At 38.8% G+C, this 19722-nt stretch overlaps 1 protein-coding gene across 7 annotated transcripts in view; it reads right to left on the bottom strand.

Annotated features, from left to right (window-relative positions):
- The window catches only part of PCLO (piccolo presynaptic cytomatrix protein), a 326044-nt gene extending 306891 nt beyond the window's left edge, over positions 1-19153 (bottom strand). For 5 of the 7 annotated variants that reach the window (XM_064702961.1, XM_064702964.1, XM_064702962.1 and 2 more), the window contains exons 1-2: positions 18782-19147; positions 11105-12356 (exon numbers count right to left, since the gene is read on the bottom strand). In XM_064702961.1, the coding sequence (XP_064559031.1) occupies positions 11105-12356; positions 18782-19023 (1494 nt within the window). In that variant the 5' untranslated portion in view covers positions 19024-19147. Of the gene's footprint in view, positions 1-11104; positions 12357-18781 lie in introns of all 7 variants that reach the window. The other 2 variants (XM_064702965.1, XM_064702966.1) reach the window with 1 other exon arrangement.
- Between the last annotated feature and the right edge of the window lie 569 nt (positions 19154-19722).

A 19722-nucleotide genomic window follows, 5' to 3' on the forward strand; every position in this document is an offset into this window, starting at 1 on the left:
AAAAAGGGAGAAATACCACTACTAATGTTTTGCAATTAACATGCACAGCTGATTATTTTCATTCTTCTCCACATCGCTGTGAGTCAAGCTATAACTGAGCCCATGATTCTAATGGCTTCACATTCAGTTTACACACAGCTGAATACTGGAGGATAAAAACCCATCAGAATGAAAAAAATGCATTGGAATTTCATGGGACCCGGTGATTCATTTACAGCAATGATTTGCCAGAGAAATGACAAATACTGCTAAAATAGTTTAACACATCAAGTCTGCTGATGGAAAACAATAATCAGAATTATTAAAACAGAGTAAATTCATAATTATCCTTAAGTATACATCTATCAAGCTCTTAATGCAGCTTATGCTTTTGGTAATGGTTTAAATTACAGCACACAGGTATTGGCAGCACATATGTATCCAATGAATTAGCCACAGAGGTGTTTAAATGGTATAACACAGACTTGTGAATTACCACCAATTTCAGGGGGCAAGTGTTCATCTAAAATCAGTGATGAGCTTTGCCTGAGTCTGGATGGTATATCAAGAGCCATAATAAGGTTTCCCAACTCCTTTGATATTAGAAGTTTCTAGGATAATTATTGTGTACAATGGGCCCCTCTTGTCACACAGAGGAGAAGGAATAGTGCAAATAATGTATGTTTCTCATCAATTACAGTACCTCACAACTTTAAAACACTTTTCATCATTCCCAAACAGTGTTACATGAGAGGGAAACCATATTTCTGATAAGCCCAGCTTCCCCATCTGAGAAAGGATCAAATTGCCTAAAACATCTGGTCACGTGCTACTTTCCACACTTTCCATCACTAGCAGAAACATTATAGGCAGCAAAAATGCCATTCAATATGGTAGAGAGTCTCGTGGGCCTCCACCTGCAAGCAGATATTTAAGCAGGTCACCTTGAGCTCCTCTCCTATTCTTTAGTCTTTGTGTGAAACTCACAGTGCCAGCTACAGCACCACTGCAACAGAGGGAATGGCAAGTAGGAGAACACAGAACATAAGTCTCTTTTCCCTTAAGGGTGAAGATTCCTGGATGCTGCTTCTCACTCAGGACTTGATGGTCTTAGAGATCTTTTACAACATAAATGACTCTGTGATGCTATGAAATCTCTACTATTCACCATGGAACAAATCTAGAGGCACTACATGCAAAGAAAGATTTTGTCTGTGTAATATCAGAGCTCACTGGAAGAAAGGAGTTCTGGCATCATGGACTGAGGCAATGAATTCATTACTTTGGTGTGCCTTGCCAGCCTTGTGTTTTTGTAGCAGCAAAAATTAAGAGTTGGATGCAGCTCCCTAAAACACAGTTATTTGAATTATTCTGATAAACATGGTATAAACACACACTCTGGAATATAAGTTCACTATTTCTAGCAGCTTCACAAAGTGATCACAAATTTTGGCCTCAGCTGTAAAGTTCCGTTCATAATAAGGCTGCACTTATCTTCCATTTTCAGCGCAATTTTTTTAGATTGTTTAAACAATTCTCTGTTCTACTGGCAAAGCATATAACAAATGATTGTTAAAAAGTGAAAACAACTGAAAAAAACTGAAACACATGTTTAAACTCTGCTTTGAATTATGAAAGGAATTAAGTTCAGACCTGTACAGAGGACTTGAGCAAGGATTACATTTAGCTTAACTCCAATTTTGTTTGCTTAATGATCACTTGCCTTACCTGATTTTAGATATTAGTAACATAATTTAATTAGATACATACTAATACCATTTCTGGATTAATCCTTCAGGGTTTTCTAGGGCTTAAGTGTAATCAAAGACCAGGCTGTCACAGTTGTCTGGCTTTGGCAAAGTAACTAAGATTTCTTATATTAGGGAGGTTTGCTTTGCTCTACAGTGGAGAAAGACAAGATCCTGTGAGGAGTTTTTTAATGGACCTAAGCAAGGAATGGTTTTTCCCCCTACTCAAAGGATTCCTACAGATATTTGGAAAACTTGCTTTCCATAGGGATTCACTGCTTCTGCTTCTTTTTATGTCATGGCAATAACAGGTGCCTACCTGTCCTCATTCAGCCTCCAGGAAATCTAAATTTAAGTCACTATGACACCTTCAAGGCCTCAAATGAAGTAGCTGTAGATTTGGTGGGGCTATAAAATGAGTAATTCTAATAATTATTACATTTAAGGTGTCCAGATTCAAATTGCACTTATAAGCATTTAGGTTTGTCTTCAACCTGCAGCTTGTCCAGTCTGATTCTGTTATCTACTTGGAAGACAAACAACCATTACTTTTATGCTACAGATTTCAAAACAACCTTGTGCAGAAGACAAAACCTTAACCCTCAACCACTAATCTTTTCCTTATTATTATTAAAGAAATTATATACATATATACACATATGTGCATTCTTGGTATGAAACTGAAGCCTCCAAAACCAAACCCAAATTTGCAACACCTACAGTTGAACTTAAAAATGAAAAATGTACAAAGTTTCACTTCACTGTATTATTTTTTACATCTCTCTGGTTTAAACATAAAATTCCTCCCATGCACTTTAGTGGGAGGAATTAAGTGCCAAAATGCACAAGTCATTATAGGTTACACACTTCTTCAAACAAATGCAAAACTGCACAAACTATAGTCCTGTGATTGGAACAGCAGGAGTTCAAAATTAAATGTGCTATGTGATATAGTTTTCTATCAAACACTTGCCTGTTTTTTCTACCAGAATTACAGAGATTTTCCATAAATTTTGACAGGAATGGGTTTCCATTAAATACAGATGCTCTTACACACTATTACAGATTAAATAAAACTTAGTGCTGCTGCAGATACCTAAAATAAAAATGTTTCTCTATCCTTAAAAATGTTCCTGAGCAGGAGTTCTGTGACCTCCTAGTTTCTTTCTCCACATTTCTAATATCATTATGTGGGGTAAAAAAGCAAAAGTTTCCAGGAAAACTTTTGAGCTTTCACTGTTCCTGTCTGTGACGGAGATTCCTCTTTGATGCTGAGAAACCCAAGCTGTCTGGTTTTTACACCAATATATAGGGTGGGAGCTGGGTCTTATTTCTAGAAGAAGTCTGTAAGTGATTTTCTTCATTCTGAGACCCCTACCAATAAGTGCCATAACTAGGACAGTAAACCTGACAGATTTCATGCAGCATTTTTGTTCAGATTTAAACTCAAAGAAAATTGCTGCTTTGTTTTCTGTTGTAGAAACTATATGCCCTCAGAACAACAAAAAGTAATTAAAATGTATTTTATATATTCATCAACCATAGCATCAACTCTTCTAGTTTGAAGCACCAAATGAATTTATTTGGTATTTTACTAACAACATCCATGGAGAATTACTTTGAAAAAATTATAACACTACATTTCACAGATTATGAATGCATAAAGAAAGGCAAGCTAACAGTTGACACCAGTAACAAATAGCAACTATAGTTCAGTCCTTCTCCCTATCCCAAACAAAGCCAAAACAGTTGAAGGCAATCCAGTGTCTGTTCCTTTCTTCAAAAATTGTTGAGATTTGTTCTAACAACACAGACTCATCAAAAGCAAAAGGAAAGCTGTCACCAAGTGCATTGCCTGGCATGCTTAATTTCTATCCTTGCAGATGATGTAGGGGAGGAAGAGAATCTACCTTGATTCTATGATTCCAGAAGTACATGAGAAATAAATTTTGACTTGAAGATTGCACACATTTCATACAAAAATTACTGGCACACAGTATGAATGTGGCTCTCAGAAGCCATGTTAACAGTCCTCGTGCAGAGCAGAGATACACTCCAAGTGAACGGGTCTCATTCTCAATTAGAACAGTCATAAAAAAGAACTTAAAATATACATAAAATATTAACATCCCTTTACATTACCATAGGTATGTAAAATGGACTTTGCTGACACTGCTCCAAAGCTGTATTGACAAAATCAGCTTTTAGTTTGAAAACACATTAACTTATTTGGTCCCTGACAATTTTAAAGAGCAGTGACAAATCCAGATTTGGCTCTTAGCAGACATTTTTGCCAAGATGATGAGAGAAACATGAAAAATAAAGTGCTCAAGCACATGGTTTTATGCAGCTTCATGCAGTGTGGTGGAATACTCTAAGACAAGAAGCTAAATCAGAAAATCCTGTTATGAAAAAAACCAACTATCACAAACCAAATTAAATTGGTACATCAACATAAAAGTTAGAATGTCTTCTAAAGAAGCTTGTGCAATCCTGGAGACAAAATTTTTTCTTCTACACCATTCTTTTATGAATAAGTTCTCAGCTGTGCAAATTACACCAAACCAAACATTTAACAATTGTACACAGTATGCAACTGATCCTCATTTCAGGCAAATACATCGTCACTACAAAAGACATATTTACCTTCCTTTCAGGTATATGATGAGTTTGCCAGAGAACACTGACTCAAGATGCTCACAAACCAGACACTAGATTCTAGCCAGCAGCATGGTCCATGGGTATCCTTCCACAAACCACAGCAATGGTTACAAGCTCTGCAGCTTGGTGCTAAACCAAAGCTGGTGCAAACTTTGTAAATAGATATATTGAAAAACCATTTTTAAATGTTACTTAGCTGTTCTAAACCTACCGAACACTACAGAATTAATTATATTATGCAGTTAGCATAATCTTAAAACATACTCCACTACTCTACTTAAATTACCAATACAAAAATCTATAGTTTGCATATGAATTATGAATGTTTGGGGAACTATTATTCTATAGCTTATGTAATTAGAATCATAAAGCAAAATCATGAACACAACCTTTTGAAAATTTTTTTGAATGTCAGTATCTCAGGATATCTAAAAACTAGATTTTTATAGCCAAGGATATGATTAAGCTGCCTCATGCACATAGCCAGGGAAAAGACATTTAAACACAGCTCAGTGCACTGCATCATGCAGTAATGCAACAAATGCTCATTGCTTTCATCAACTGCACTGAGATTTAATATGCCAGAAACATGAATGATTGACAAAATAAATCTAACTGCAAATCAAGAGAGTGGCAAAGAAAAGGTTAACAAAGTTCATCTGAGCTGCACTGAGTGAATCATGGAAAGGATTAAGCTGTCTGGTGAGAGCAGGGCTGGGCTCTGCTGCCTGCCCAGTGGCTGCCCAGCAAACACCACCCCACATCACATGGCCTCACATAGTAGTAAATTACAGTTGCTGAGCAACAGCAATACTGGCACAGATGGCTGACTGCAGTTGACATCTTTAGCTATGCAGATTAATTTATTATTTACTTGTGTTAAAAACTGTACAGGCCAGCTTTCTGGACTAATGAGAAAACACTCCAACATATTGTAGAATATTGCTCAATTAAATTATTGGGACACTATTCCCTATACAAAGGGATTTTGCCTCTATGTTCTGCCCCTTATGTAAAGAGAAGAAAAAAAAAAAAAAAGAAAAAACCACAAGGCATCACTGCTATTTCTACATCTAATCCTTAAAGTAAAGCAGAACTGTAGGCACACAGCCTTCCTCTAAGACAGAAACAATGTGGGAGTTTGTTTAAGAATATTCCATAGAGAGAAACAGTATCCTGTACTTCCATAACCCTTCTACTTGAGGATCTTTACAATTTTCTGAAATGTCTGTGCAGAAGTTGTGGCTAGAGGCAGAACTATAGGAACTATGCTAACTTCAATTTAATCACAAAAATTGTGAATAATCCCCATTTGCATAGAAATTGCAGTGTTAGTAACACTGGAAGATCCCAAGTACTCTTTGTACTACAGCAAATATTTCACACTTTTATGGCTTTTAAATGGCAACTAAACAAGTCTTGTTTGCATCTGCTCTCTGATCAGTTTGAACCCAGACTAAAGTCCATCAGTTTTACACAACTCTTCTCACTTTATTTCAACACAGTTAAGAGCTGGTATTTAAATAACTATATGAAAAATGTTTAAAAGTCTTGGGATTTGCTGAAGTTTTTTTAAACTCATTTCTATACAATTTATGATGGCTATAACAGCTGATAATTAGATTTAGGTCTTTGATTTTTTTTTTCTGTTTTACTTATATAACCGTTATATCCCCCCACCAAGTTCACATAGGGTGTACAAACTCAAAGCTATTTTCCCTGATATCAAAACACTTAAGACTTTATTGCATGCCACTACCCACAGTGATGGCAGTTTTATTCTTGTTTATATATCATTTCCAGTCCAAGTTGCATTTTGGTTCCCATGTACTATTACAACACAGCAGGGTCTAGACTGAAAGCCACAGGGAATACTTCAATCAACAGCTTCCTTTACTGTCATGTAATCAACAAAGATTTAATAGAGTAATTTCTATTCATTTTATTGTAAGTGTAAGCAAAACTTACCTGGATCCACAAGAATTATATTCATCTTCCTTATTTTAAATTGTTATATATAGTTCTCCCTATACAACCTGATAATAATGAAAATAACAAAAATTAATGCCTTTCTGACTGTTTCAATTCTGTTTAGTTATTGATCCTACTTCAAGTCTAAGTATGTTTAGATTTAGAGTTGCAGGATTTTAACAAAAACAAATACAAATACCAAAAAATAATTATGAAGATTTGAACTAAAATATTATATTTTTAAATCAAATCTTGTTATATGATTGTAAAAACAAAGAGAGGCAGAAAGAAAGCAAAAAGAAAATCAAGGCAATAATATGTAGTTCAATTGATATGGAAAATTTCTATCCTATCAAAAAAAAGTTCAAAAATAGACATGCCCTCTCCCCCAAAAATTACAATAACAAAAAAGAAACTATTTCAGACAGAGTTTAAAATTTTTCATATTGAATTGAAAAATAAATGTGCAATCCATTAAAAAGTTCAACTTGATCAGAAACCATACACTCCACTTTGAGATAGTCAACTGTTTGGGGTTTCTGATTCCTCCTCTCGGAATTTTTATCCCTCCTCTTTTTTCCATTAGCAATAAGTCAGCTTTGGCACAGACACATTATTTGGGAAAAAAAAAATCCGAAACCATAAAATATTTTTAAGAATTCACTTTATCTCCACCCAGAAAAACTTTTGGATAGCAAAAAAATCCTGTACCAATACACAGCTTCCCATTATTTGAATGTACAATTTTCTTTAAGTATTTATGTATAAAATTATACCTGGCCTCAAGATTGATTTCAAATGTTCTCTTTAAAGAACACCAGAACAATGGATGAAACATGATCTAATGTATATAAAATTCATGTGGAATAATCCCTCCTCAAAAACCCCCAAGAAGACAGGCATCCACATGCACAGACGCACATCCCAGGTGGGCTCCAGGAGCAGAGTAGCCAAGGGTCCAACATTCACAGCTCTAACACTCCACTTGATCACCACCTCTACAGATGACCATCATAAAGAATATAATGACTTTGTTATTACCCTTTAAACCCTTGCTCAGTCTGTTTTGCATGCATCTTCCAATAACTAGTTCACAGGGAATGAAAATTTGCTCCAGCTGCTGAGCGTATGCGCTAATTTAGATTTAACTATAGCAGTTCGTGCGTTTTGCCTTTTTTCATCAAGATGCCTTTGTTCATTTTCAGAAAGACTACTCCTACTTGAATGCTCTAATGGGCTGAATCTTTTTCTGGGAAGTGCTGCTTTCTGTTGCTAATGGCTCATGGGAGTGGGTTTGGGAAAATAAAATGGTAAAAAATTGCAAAAATAAGTCACCACGTAGTAAAAGATACACTTCCTACAAGGTTCTGATGTACATGAAAGGCAAATGGAATAGAGTACCAGTCCTCAAACCTGCTTATATAATTTTTTCCATTACTTTATGCAACTGTTGCTAGGCAGTCATGTGCCATGGTGATGAGCGGAGTATGAATACCTAGACAGATTAGAGAGACATATGTTACTGAACACTTATGTATGATGCCTGTTCTCTCCAGACTGCTGTACAAAAGCCACCAGCCATCCTTCTTCCCCAGGAGGACTGCAATGTCAGAAGGTTCAGAGAAACAGTTCAAGGGGTCTGACCTTGTGGCAATACAGGTATCACTTTCTGCTCTTAGTTACAGAGTTCTCTCTAGTGAGTTAAAACAGACACAGTGCATGTACTACTGAATTTTAAATGGAGGTTTAAATTAATAAAATGAATTAAATTTTTTTATCTGCATTTTATAATGGTTTTACAATGTATGCAATCTACTTCCTAAGCCAGTTTTTACAGCTTGTAAAATTCTTTTCAGTATCAGCTAGAAATATAGAACACAGAAATTTAGAAAATTCTCCATTGGAAAAAATATTCACTTTATTAGTTTTGGACACTGAGCTACCTTGCAAGAAACTTGTAAGGAGACTGTCTTAGGAAAGCAATTCCAGCAGCTGCACAAAGGGAAAATTTTAAAGAACAAAAGTCAAATATTTTTCTAAATAAATGCCTTCCATTCCCCACATCTAGTTTGAAATTATTGCTTCCCCATAATTAATTTGTTTAACATAAGCAATGAAATCAGTAGTTACACAGGATGTGGGAAAAGCACAATGTAGGCATTCCAGAATCATGAAACATGACCAAAAAAAAATAGCAGGAACGCTAAAGTAAAAGAGTAAAGTCACTAGGTGCATGGGTAAGACACCATTTTGGTCAATAATATTTCAGGAGAAGTTAAAATACAAGAAGTGAAAAGAAAAAACATTGCACCATAAGCAAGAAAACTGACAGCCAAGTCACAAACCATGATCTTCCTGCTAGTTGGGAAGAAGTGGATAAAGTAATGTAAAAAAGTAATCAGGAACTTCTGTTAATAAGCTAAATACTTAAAGGAAACAGAAAGCAGAAGGAAAACTTGATAATAACTCAAGCGAGAATCTTGGCAGCTGAAATGAGCGAGTTTTTTGTCCATGCCAGAGCAGGTTCTACTGACTTTGATCCCAATGTTCAGTAATAAAGTCAGGTGTGATTTTTGTCACACTTCAATGGCAGACTGGAGCAGGACACCCACAATGAAGTTTCAGCAAGACAGCTGGTGGTGCAAAGCTGAGCAAATGAGAAAAGCCTGAGTGGGAGTCAGGAGATTGGAACTAATAGCTGAATAAATTAGATGTCCAATACCTTCATTTTCTGAAATGATTTTATCATGAAATAAATGCATATCCTGTGTTTATTTCAATGTCTAATATGAAATTCAAATTTGCTTTTACATATGTATGCAATCAGTTAGTCTTAAATGCAGCTGTATTTATTGTCTAAAAGACCTGAATTTCACACTTACTGAGTACCCACTTCAAAAACTAGTAGTTATTCACAGAAATACCAAATACTTAGAAATCTTCTTACATAAACTCTCTCTCAAAACCTGTTTCATTTGAACACACCGAAGTTGTTGACCAGTTCCATAGGAAATCTGGAGCTTTAAAAGGAAAACAAACTTGAGGCTTCAAGATGCCCCAAGAGCACACTACAGACATGAACAACTCAGCACTCACAAATAAAGGTAAGAGGTTCTGGCCTAAAAACATTGGCAGGATTTGAAGGCAAAGGTTTGCAATAAAACTTCCTTGTTGACTTTAATATTAATATGTCACATTTCTTGCCTGTTATACATCTTTTTTTCATCCTAACAGTTCAGAATGACCTTTCCTCATGTAGACCCTGAAATATTGACACCTGCTTAGCTGCAGATGCTCTGAAGTTTCTGCACACAGATGTTCAGGTCACTCCTTTCCCAGTCCAGGCTTCAGTGCCAGTTATCTCAATCCTCAATTTCCCTAAACTCAAAGAAAACATTAACACTCCTAAACCAAGCAAAGTGCTACCAGTGGTTACTGCTATTAGTCTTTCAGTCTTAAATTTGCAATTTTAACAAAAAAACCCCAAAAAATATCATATTGCTAGATGCAAAAATTCTGCTGTTTTTTACCTGGTAGCCACAAATAAATATGTGCTAGAAAGAAAACCAGCAGCTAGCAATGTCCTTAAATCACTGTGGTACTGACTACACAGGCTGCCCAGAAATTCTGTCCGGACTCCATCCTTAAAGATATTCAACACTGGCTAAACCTGTTTTAGGTGACACTAGATTGAGCAGAAGTTTAGGCTACATCATATCCAGAGCACCTTTCCAGCTCCAGAAATTCTTTGATTAAATTTTAAAGATATGGGTATTATTTCTCAGGTTCAAAATACAGTAGTAGCCTGTACTTCTTCCTGTGCTCATCTCAAATCAGCTAAATTAATACCAGAGCAAGATAAAAAAAAAAAAAAAGTTTTCCAAATATCCATTCTGATTATCATTAGTTAACCTTTGGAGCCAGATCCACTTTTTTTGAATTTCCATAAATTGATAAAAGTGTTGGTACTGAAAACAAACCCCAATTATTTTGCAAATTTAAAAGTAGCATATCAGGATGTATAAGAAGCTGAGCAAACAGTCACATAAAGCCTTATTCCCCTGCAGAGCAATAAAGCATATGTATAAGCAATAAATCAAGCCACCACAAACATCAGGTTAAAATAAATTCTTTTGAAGTCCTAATATTGCTTTCTATTCCATTTTTATGTTATAGAATAACAGCAAGAATGGTAATCAAGGTTAGAAATAGTCCACAGAGATCTTAACATCCCACAAGAATGAAATAACCCACGTAGCACCAAGGCAAACTCATGACTCAGGCTTTCAACTAACACAACTGAACACTGGCACAGTTGTAAAGCAAATCCACTCCACATCCCTTCCTAAAGTCACACACTGGAGCTATGAAGGCTGATTTTTTTTTAATTAGTTCTTATAGTAGAAAAGATTATTTATCTATAAATGTATTTGCACATGAGTATTGTGGTCAGATTATAAACATAGACACCAGGTGATTAAGAACAATCAAAATGAGACAAAAGTCACACTAGGGTCTCTCCTTTTTTATATAAAGAGATGAGAACACATTTCTAAATCTATATGAGCAGAGAACCATTACTTTCTTCTTTTTCCTCCAGTTTCACCCTGTTTTACTCATAAGCAGTTATCTGAAACAGCATTTTTTTACTGAACTTGATAAATTATCACAGTGGTACATCTGATGTTTCAACACAACAAAAGCAAAGTAAATTCTGAGTGAACATCAGTTTGAAAATTGCTCACCTCTGTGATATGAGGATTAGGATTGAATCCACAGAGGCTGCAGACTACAGTGTGACACTGGGTGCACGTGTTGTAGTTGGCCTTTTCAGGAGTGTGCAGCAGCAGCTCCGTGGTTGTACAAAGAGGGCAGAGAGTTTTCTTTGGGGCAGAATCGGTGGGTTGACTTGCACCAGCTGGCATTTGCTGTGGGGGCTTTTCAGGCCCTGGTTGCTGGCCAGGGGGTTTTGTAGGTCCTGTTTGCTGTGCTGGGGCTTTTGTGGGCCCTGCAGTCTGAGAAGGTGGTTTCGTAGGCCCTGCCTGGGGTGGCACTTGTTTTACAAGCCCTGTTTGCTGCGGAGGTGGCTTCCCAGATCCAGGCTGAGGTGGCTGTTTTGCAGGTCCTGTTTGCTGAGCAGATGGCTTTTCAGGTCCAGGTTGCTGAGAAGGCTGTTTTGGAGGCCCTGTCTGCTGGGGAGATGGCTTGACAGGACCTCCTTGCCGTGCAGGCTGCTGCGATGGCTGTTTGGCAGGTCCTGGCTGCTGCGGTGATGGTTTTGTGGGAGGTGCTGTTTGGGACGTCACTTTAGTGCTGTCTGGTTGCTGTGGGGATGGTTTTGTTGGGCCTGATGAAGGTTTTGCAGAAGTTTGCTGTTGAATGGGTTTTGTTGGTTCTGATGGTTGTGGCTGAGATTTCTGTGGTCCTCTCGGCTGGGGTGGTTGTTTCGCTTGCTCTTGCTTAGCATCTGCTGGCTGGCCATGGCCTGGTTTCTGAACTTGCTTTGGTCCCCCAGGCTGCTGCTGCGGCGCTGGCTTGGAAGACTCCGTTTGTTGGACAGTAGGTCTGGCAGGTCCTTGTTGTTGAACAGCTGGCTTTGGAGACTGTGGTTGAGCTGGATGTTTTGCAGGACTCCTCTGCTCCTCAGGTTTCCCTTGCTCTTTTGGGGCAGCTTTTTGTTTCCTACCGGCTTCTTCATGAGTTGTATCTGAATCCGATATCAAATCAAAAGGATTGAATTTGTTCACAACTGAAGTGACTGCGCTCAATGGATTGGCTTCTGAGAGAAAGCTGGGCATCATACTTGGCTTCTGATCTTCTTTAAAATCAGTCCTGGACTTTGATTCCCGTAGGCTGAGAGTAGAAGGGCTCCGTCCAGGCGCCCGTTGTTCTGTCTTCAGCGCATCTACTGTTCTGCTTTTACTTAAACCTGGTGGTCCTGGATCTGGAGGCTTACCTGGTTGTCTGGGATGGCGGCTTGTATCAAGTTCAGGATGTCTGCAAAGAGAAAATGTAATAAGATCAAAATAATGCATGATAGAATAAAAATTAGATAAAATAAGATATATCAGTAGCCCTGGAAGTGCACTGGTAGCACTGTGAAGTTTCTCAATGCTTAAGCATTTTCAAGACCAAGGCATATAACAAGGTACATGTAAAAAGTATTTAAATAATCACTATTCTTTAAAGGCTTATACAAGTATTCAGTCATAGACTGTTTTATTCTTTAGAAAATAATCTAATACAACAATATTTAACCAGATATCCTTTTTTTCAGAATTCCAAAGAGATCAAAGCTAGAACTTCCTATTATACTGATATACAAATTATTAACTCTCCACTCTGCTCCTCAGGATATAAAAAACAAGGAGACAGAAGACTAAAAGAAACAGAGGTGTCAAAATTAGCAGATCAAAGCAGAGCCATACAAAAAAAAAAAAAAAAAAAAAAAAGCACAATGCAATATACTTATGAACTTGCTTTCTGGATACTTGTACAAAATTTGGATATATTTATAATTCAATATGAACTCCTAAAATTCATATAAGTTAAAGAGTATTCTTCTTCTTTGCAAAAGTATTCTTCTTCTTTGTAAAGTATTTATTTTGGCACCCATCCGCTCACAAATCAGAAGAGTTCTCCATTAAATAAAACAGATTTCAGTTCACAGTTAGCCCTGAACCTTCTTTTTTTCCTCTTTGCAATAGCTACCATGCTCCTCCTCAGCATCATCTGAACAATTCACACTGACCAGTATTAAAAAGAACGTCACCACATTACGTTAGAGAATTGGGAAAAACCCATGCAACAATATTTTGCTGTATGTTCGAACTGGAGAAAATGAAACTAGGAATGTAGGAACCCAAATCAAGAGCAAGGCTTTATATATGGCACAGTATTTCACTTGTTGCTATACTTGGCCGTAGCACAGGAAATAACATTGTTGCTCAACAATATTATAATATTGTTGCAATGCTGCCAATGCTCAGGGATGTAATAAAATATTCTATTCAGTGCTACCACTAGGCTTCTGCTGGAAGATACAGGGTTCTCTTCAGTGTCACAGAAATGTTGCAAATATAAAATTTTCACTGTTTTACTTTGAGAGAACCCATCAGCTGTGATCCTAGTTTGCCAGACATGATATTTTTTTGGGTATTCATGAGCAAAAGAAAAAAATCACTTATTAGATTTAACTGCATTCCTTGACTAATAAATAAATAAATGCACAATTTAAAGAGGTTTTTTTCAGAAGTCTGCAGAACCATCTACAGTAGCCACATTAAAAAATATATTTTGCATATATTTTATATTTTAAAAAATATATTTTACATTTATATTTTACAATTTTTTTTAGTGTCACCATGAGTTTAGCAGTATTTCTGATTAGTGTTTACTTTCCATTACATGGCTAGCAATGGCAATACAAAAGAACAAAGCTAAGTGGTAGACTTTTCTGTGTAATTCTCTCAATGCAGGATTTCTCGTAATCTTGTATCTGACTTTTTCTGTTAATTAAAAATTTCCTCAAGCAATATTTGTTAAGGACAAACTATTCCCAACCTTCCACAATTCCATTTATTCTTTCCCATTCCCATGGACTTATTGACCACAATATTTGGAAGCTTATGACCCTAATGTGCAACCCACTGAAGTGAGCAGGTGTTTTTCCATCAGTCAACATTGATTAATTAATAAAGAGGATAGTTCAGAAAAGCCCAAAGATAATCTAATTCTTTCAAATAATTGGCATTTTTTCTTATTAAAAGAGCAGTTTTATGCTTATTTTTTTTATATTAGGGTTGGGATTAAATATGTTAGATTCTATTTTTTTGTTTGGACTTAGATGTTTATTAGTTTTTATTTATGTTACAGTTTTACAAACTGTGAGTTTCACAGTATTTTAATCTAAAAAACTAAAAAAATTGAACCGTATTTCTCTCTCTCTATAAGGTTTCTTACGATAAACTCATTAAGAACTAACACTTAAATTATTTTTATTTTTAACTCAATAACTATCTGTGCCCTGCAATGCAGATTTTTTAATCTAAATATATAATATTACTCAAACTTGTGAAGAAGAAGGTGAAGAAGGACAACCTTCTGCTCTGAAATCTTTATTTTTTATATATTACTATACTCTAAAATTTTAAATTTAAAAATTTCTACTATGTGATATTATACACTTCTATGCAAACTACACACTCATAATCCTAGTTCTATTACTTAATTTTGGAAGCTTTCTCTATGGCCTCAGGTCAAATGTAGTGTTTTCTTGAAGGTGTCAAGAAAATCAAAATTTCCCAGTAACTAGGGTTCCAACATTATATTCTGATTAGCAAGGTAGGTCTACCTGCAGTTCTGTTTCTCATTATTTAGATAAGCACTCCAGGTTTATCTGAAAAGGCACTGCTTACCAAAAAAAAACATTTCAACTAGCCTACCAGCAACTAGTCTATTAGCCTGGAACACCTCCAGCATTCATGTTTGCAAATGTTCAAACTCTTGGAAGGCTTCATTCAACAATAAGAGTTAAAAGGGAGGGGAGAAGAAAAAATCAACAGTGCTATTGAAATTCAGGTCCAGAATAGGGTATCATGCCTATGCCCACGCCCAAACCTTACAATGTGAAGGTAGAACAGAAGAGGGGGATGGGGGAATCCCAAACAAAAACCAAAGCAAAAAAACCTAACCATTTTTAAAAATTCAACTTGGAAATTAGCAAGAAAAATAACTGGATTGGAGTGGAATTTTGCTCCAGCTTGCATTTTTATCAAATGATGTGTTCCATAAATTTCCACCTGATCAGATATCAGGCTTTGAAATGAGATTAAAACCTATGATCTAGGAAATAAACTCAGGTGATTCTCTTCAAGGCTGTAGGTATGTTCTGAAGAGTTGACTTGTCTTGCCTTTGTACATACCAATGTGTCTAAGCAATGGAGACAGCGCGTGATTAACTAGTGGAAGAAAAAGCCTTGAAAGGACAAGCTTCTTGAGAAATGCTACTTCTGTCAGAAGCCTGGACTTGTTTCATTCAGCTTGAGGTACCCAAGTTGAAGTCTTCTCTTCTACAACCATTTTACAAAGAACTACAAACTGATACTGAAAAAATTTAATTGAACTGGAGAATCAGAAACCTCAAACTAAATCTTGACAAGAATTTTCTAGCTTTCAAATCTTTTGAATCATGAAAAAGCCTTCAAACCAGACCCAACATACAAAATAATTTAGTTCTTCCTCACATAATCCTTTTCTTTGTGCTGCTGTGTTTCCTCTCACTTTGGTCTTGACTCATGGAACTCATCTCTATTCATTACATATTAGAGCCCAATCAAAGCTTACTTTGGAGTGAGCAGAGATTTAACAAAAAGACTATTAGTCCAGTTCTTCAATTCCATAACTACAAGCACCTGTTAAGAAGTCATGTCTTTTCCCCATTCATCAGTATTAATAGTTTCAAAGACAAATGCAGTAACAATGCAACTCAAAGGTAGTTAATTTTTTTCATATCTACAGAAAATATATGTACGAATTTATGCATTCTCCAGTGGCTAACTTTTTAAAAATATATATATTTCTTCTAGAAAATACACCATAAATATACTTCAGAAGTGCGACTCAGCAAGACTTCTTAGCATTTCTTATCAAAATCCAGCAAAATTTATTTTATTTATATCTATTCTGACCAATTTATTGAACTGGGAAAAAAATGACCAAAAAACCCAAGCAGCTGTATTAGATGGTCATATATTCAGCTGGCCATCTAATCCTTTCAAATATAGTGTAATTCCTCAGGAAGTGAACACTGGCACAGTTACAGAGTCATTTGATGAAGCTAGAACAAATGGAACTTGCTTACAAATTGACTCTGCTTGTTTCAGAGAAATTTCCCAACCATGAATTTTCTGAAGACAGATAATTGAAATTGGATAGAAAGATTTCCACAGATCCTAAACATCTCACTGGAACCTTGAGAATGAAACTCTCATTATTATATTTTTTTTTAAATAATAGGACAATTATTAGACAGTTCACTTTAGGTGCTCTAGATCTAAATGCATATACTGCAATTCACAAGACTTAAAAGCTCAAAGCCCACAGAAGTTTTAGAAAGTACAGCATTCATTTTAAGGTGGTAAAGATGCAACTATATTACCTGGTACATATATTACCTACTATTAAAAAGCCTGTATTTGCAAAAAATATTACCTTAGGATACCAGCAATCATAAGGAATTTGTACACTTTAGGGTTATTTTGGGAGCAGGAATGAGAGCATTTAGAATAGAAAATAATTGATAGACTCTAATGTTAGAATGGAAATCACAGAGGAAGAATCCACTTAATATGTTAAAAATTAACAGATGCTACAATAAGGACACTGCCAAAATGCAAAGCTATATGGACTGAAAGCCAGAATTCCTCTTTTGATCACACTCTCACTTAACATTTGGACTGGAAAGAAAAAAAGAAAAAAAACCTATTTCCAGTTTTATTCTGGAAGAGAGTGATCTGTAATCCTTAGGAGAGTCTTACTCCAAGGGTTTTGTTTGTATCAGGTTCTTGATAATTACTGCAAACATTCTTGGTAGCTCTCAACAGCAAAGAAAGCAAACAGTAAGAGGAGCAAATAAAGCCACAAACCAAGACACAAGAGAAGTAGTAACTTCATTACAGTGGAGAGGCGTGAATACTATGATGGGAACTGCTATAATAGTCAAAGCTAACATTCTGACGCAAAGTAAAAAGCTGTAATTCACAAATTTAGAGTCCCCTTACTTTAAATAGAGAGTGGAAGTATGGTATGCTAACAAGATCAAAGTAGCTTCTGAAATAAATATGTTTGCAGGAAAGCAGCCATTTATAAATGCAGATATATTCACATTGCAATGAGTTCAGCCTACTCTAATGACTTTCAAGAACATTTATCTTTATTTTTTAATGGTATTGTTCCAGTGAAAAGTAAGTTTCAAAGTACTTGTGTGTTTGTTCATAGATGATTATACAAAAGGGAATTTTGAGTTTAGTTTCATGGAACTAAAGAATATTTATTTTTCTCATTAATGTTCCTCATTAACAACAGAAGCTGTGCAGAGATCTAAATTGAATGGAAAATTTTATTTTACACACAGTGCTAATGCCTGATCAATAATTAAGCAAGACATGAAGATTTGACTTCCAGTTTCAAAAAATGGAGACCATCATCTCAGGTATAATCTCAGCGACTCCAATAATTGCCCAAGAATAAATTTAGTCCCACCCTCCTTGCCTCTCTTCTAGAATTCACTTATATAAACCTGACATTATATAAACTGAATATGCATGTATGGTGGGGTGAGGTCAATGCACCGTGAAACAGTCGAGGAGGCTCCTTTCAGCTTCCTCCTTCAAGACAAACAACACACCCAGCCCCGGAGTCGGAGAGCAACAGAGGCGCCGGCCTCGGGTGCCGGGCCGGGCCAGGAGGGGGTTCAGTACCAAGGACAGCGACATAAGGTCGGGGGAGGAGGGGGTCAGGACCGAGGACAGCGACACGGAGCTGGGCCGGGATGGGTTCAGGACCGAGGACAGCGGCACGGGGCCGGGCAGGGCCGTGGTTCAGAACCACGGACAGCGGCAGCCCCGAGCAGCCGGACGGGGAGGCGGGCTTGTTGCACGTCGGGCTGAGAATACGCCGAGAGGCAGGCAAAGAACAGGGAAGGAAATTACCCCAGCCTTCGCAAAAGCACAGTGAGGTAAAGTCATGACTCTCCAGAACGCTGAATACCGTGGCAAGCAATTTAATATATTTAGCCTCTACCCTTCCAATATAGGGGGAAAAAAAAAAAAAAAAAGGAAGAAAAATAAGGGTGAAAAAATAGGCTGAAACAGACCTCCTCAATCCATGACTATTTAATGAAGCCGAATGATAGTTGTAGAGGTTCTGAATTAGCAGAGTAACGGCCAGCAAATGTATTATGCCCAAAAGCCTTGGAAGATTTAACAAGATTCTCTCTCCAGGCGCTTGCAGAACCCATCCGCTTCCCTGGCTGCTAGCAGAGATGTGGGGCTTCCAGCCCCGTAAAGCACACACCCGCACACAGAAAACCACAACGGTGTCTGCACATCTCTCCCCGCCCCGACACACAAACTGCCCGTGCTCCAGATCAGTGCAAGGCAGGAAAGGAGGGCGCAGCCCACGGAACCGGGGACCGCCGCTATTATCAGAGACCGCTGTAGTGGGGAGAGCCGGAGGGTGCGGGCTCCGTCCTGGTGCCCGCGCCCGTGCGGCCACCCCTTCCCTCCCTCTGCCAGCAAAATGGAACGCCGGCTCCGGGTGCGGCGGGCCCAGCTCGAATTGCGACTCGCCCCCCGCCCCACCGCGAGGAGACGGAGAAGGGGGAAGGGAGGAGCGGGAGAAGGGAGATTTTCCGTGCATGCCTTTGCATGGGAGGCGGCTCCGCGCCGGCGAGGTTCCCTCTGGGCAGCCCCTGCGCCCTTGACATGACAGCGGCGATCTGCCTCCTCTCCTCCTCGCTCAGCTGGCTCAGGTCCGCCTCCACCCCGGCCGGGACCAGGCTCTGCAAGGGGGCCGCGGAGCCGCCGCCATCCCCGGCCGCCGCCGCCCCTTCGGGGAAGGCGCCCAGCCCTTCGCCTCCTTCCAGGCTCGCCTCGTTGCCCATGGCCGCCGCGGCTCGCCGCCTCTCCCGCCGGGCGCAGAGCGGGCTGGGGGGCGGCTCGCAGCCCCGCTGCCCCGCGGGCGATCAATCAGGGCTCGGCGGCCGCCACCACCACGGCCCCGCGCGGCGGCGGCGCCGGGGCCGGGCTGGGCTCGCTGGCTGCCGCCGCGGCTGCCGGGGGAGTGCGGCGGTGCCGCCCGCCGAGCTCCGCCGCCCCGCGCCGCGCAGCGCATGCTCCGGGCGGGCGGCTCCCCCCGAGCTCCGGGCCCGCCCCGAGCCCCTGCCTTTAAAGGCACCGCCGCCCGCGCCCCACGCTCCCGCCGCGCCGTGAGGGACCGAGCGGGGAGCCGCGGGCAGCCCTCCCGCTCGCCTTCCGTCCGCGTACAACGATGTGCGGGTAAAGCTTGAAGGAGCGCCGCTAGCCCGAGGCAAAGTAAGAGGGGATGGAAAACGCGTCTGGAGGACACCCCCTCCAAGAAACCCCTTCAGACTAGAGTCAATGAGGTCGGATTACTCCATGCCCTGAACAGCAGAGTTTTGAATGCCCCTCTCGATAGGGATTTTACAGCTTGCCTCGGTCTGCGTTTCAGTACTGGACTACCATCGTGATGACTGTCTCCACCATATCAGTGTTATTCCAGGACCAATTAGTCCCAAACTGGACACTGTACTCCTAATGCAACTTCACAACTGCTGAATATA

Source organism: Zonotrichia leucophrys, chromosome 1A, assembly GCF_028769735.1.
Source record: "Zonotrichia leucophrys gambelii isolate GWCS_2022_RI chromosome 1A, RI_Zleu_2.0, whole genome shotgun sequence".
In the NCBI taxonomy this organism is placed as follows: Eukaryota; Metazoa; Chordata; class Aves; order Passeriformes; family Passerellidae; genus Zonotrichia; species Zonotrichia leucophrys.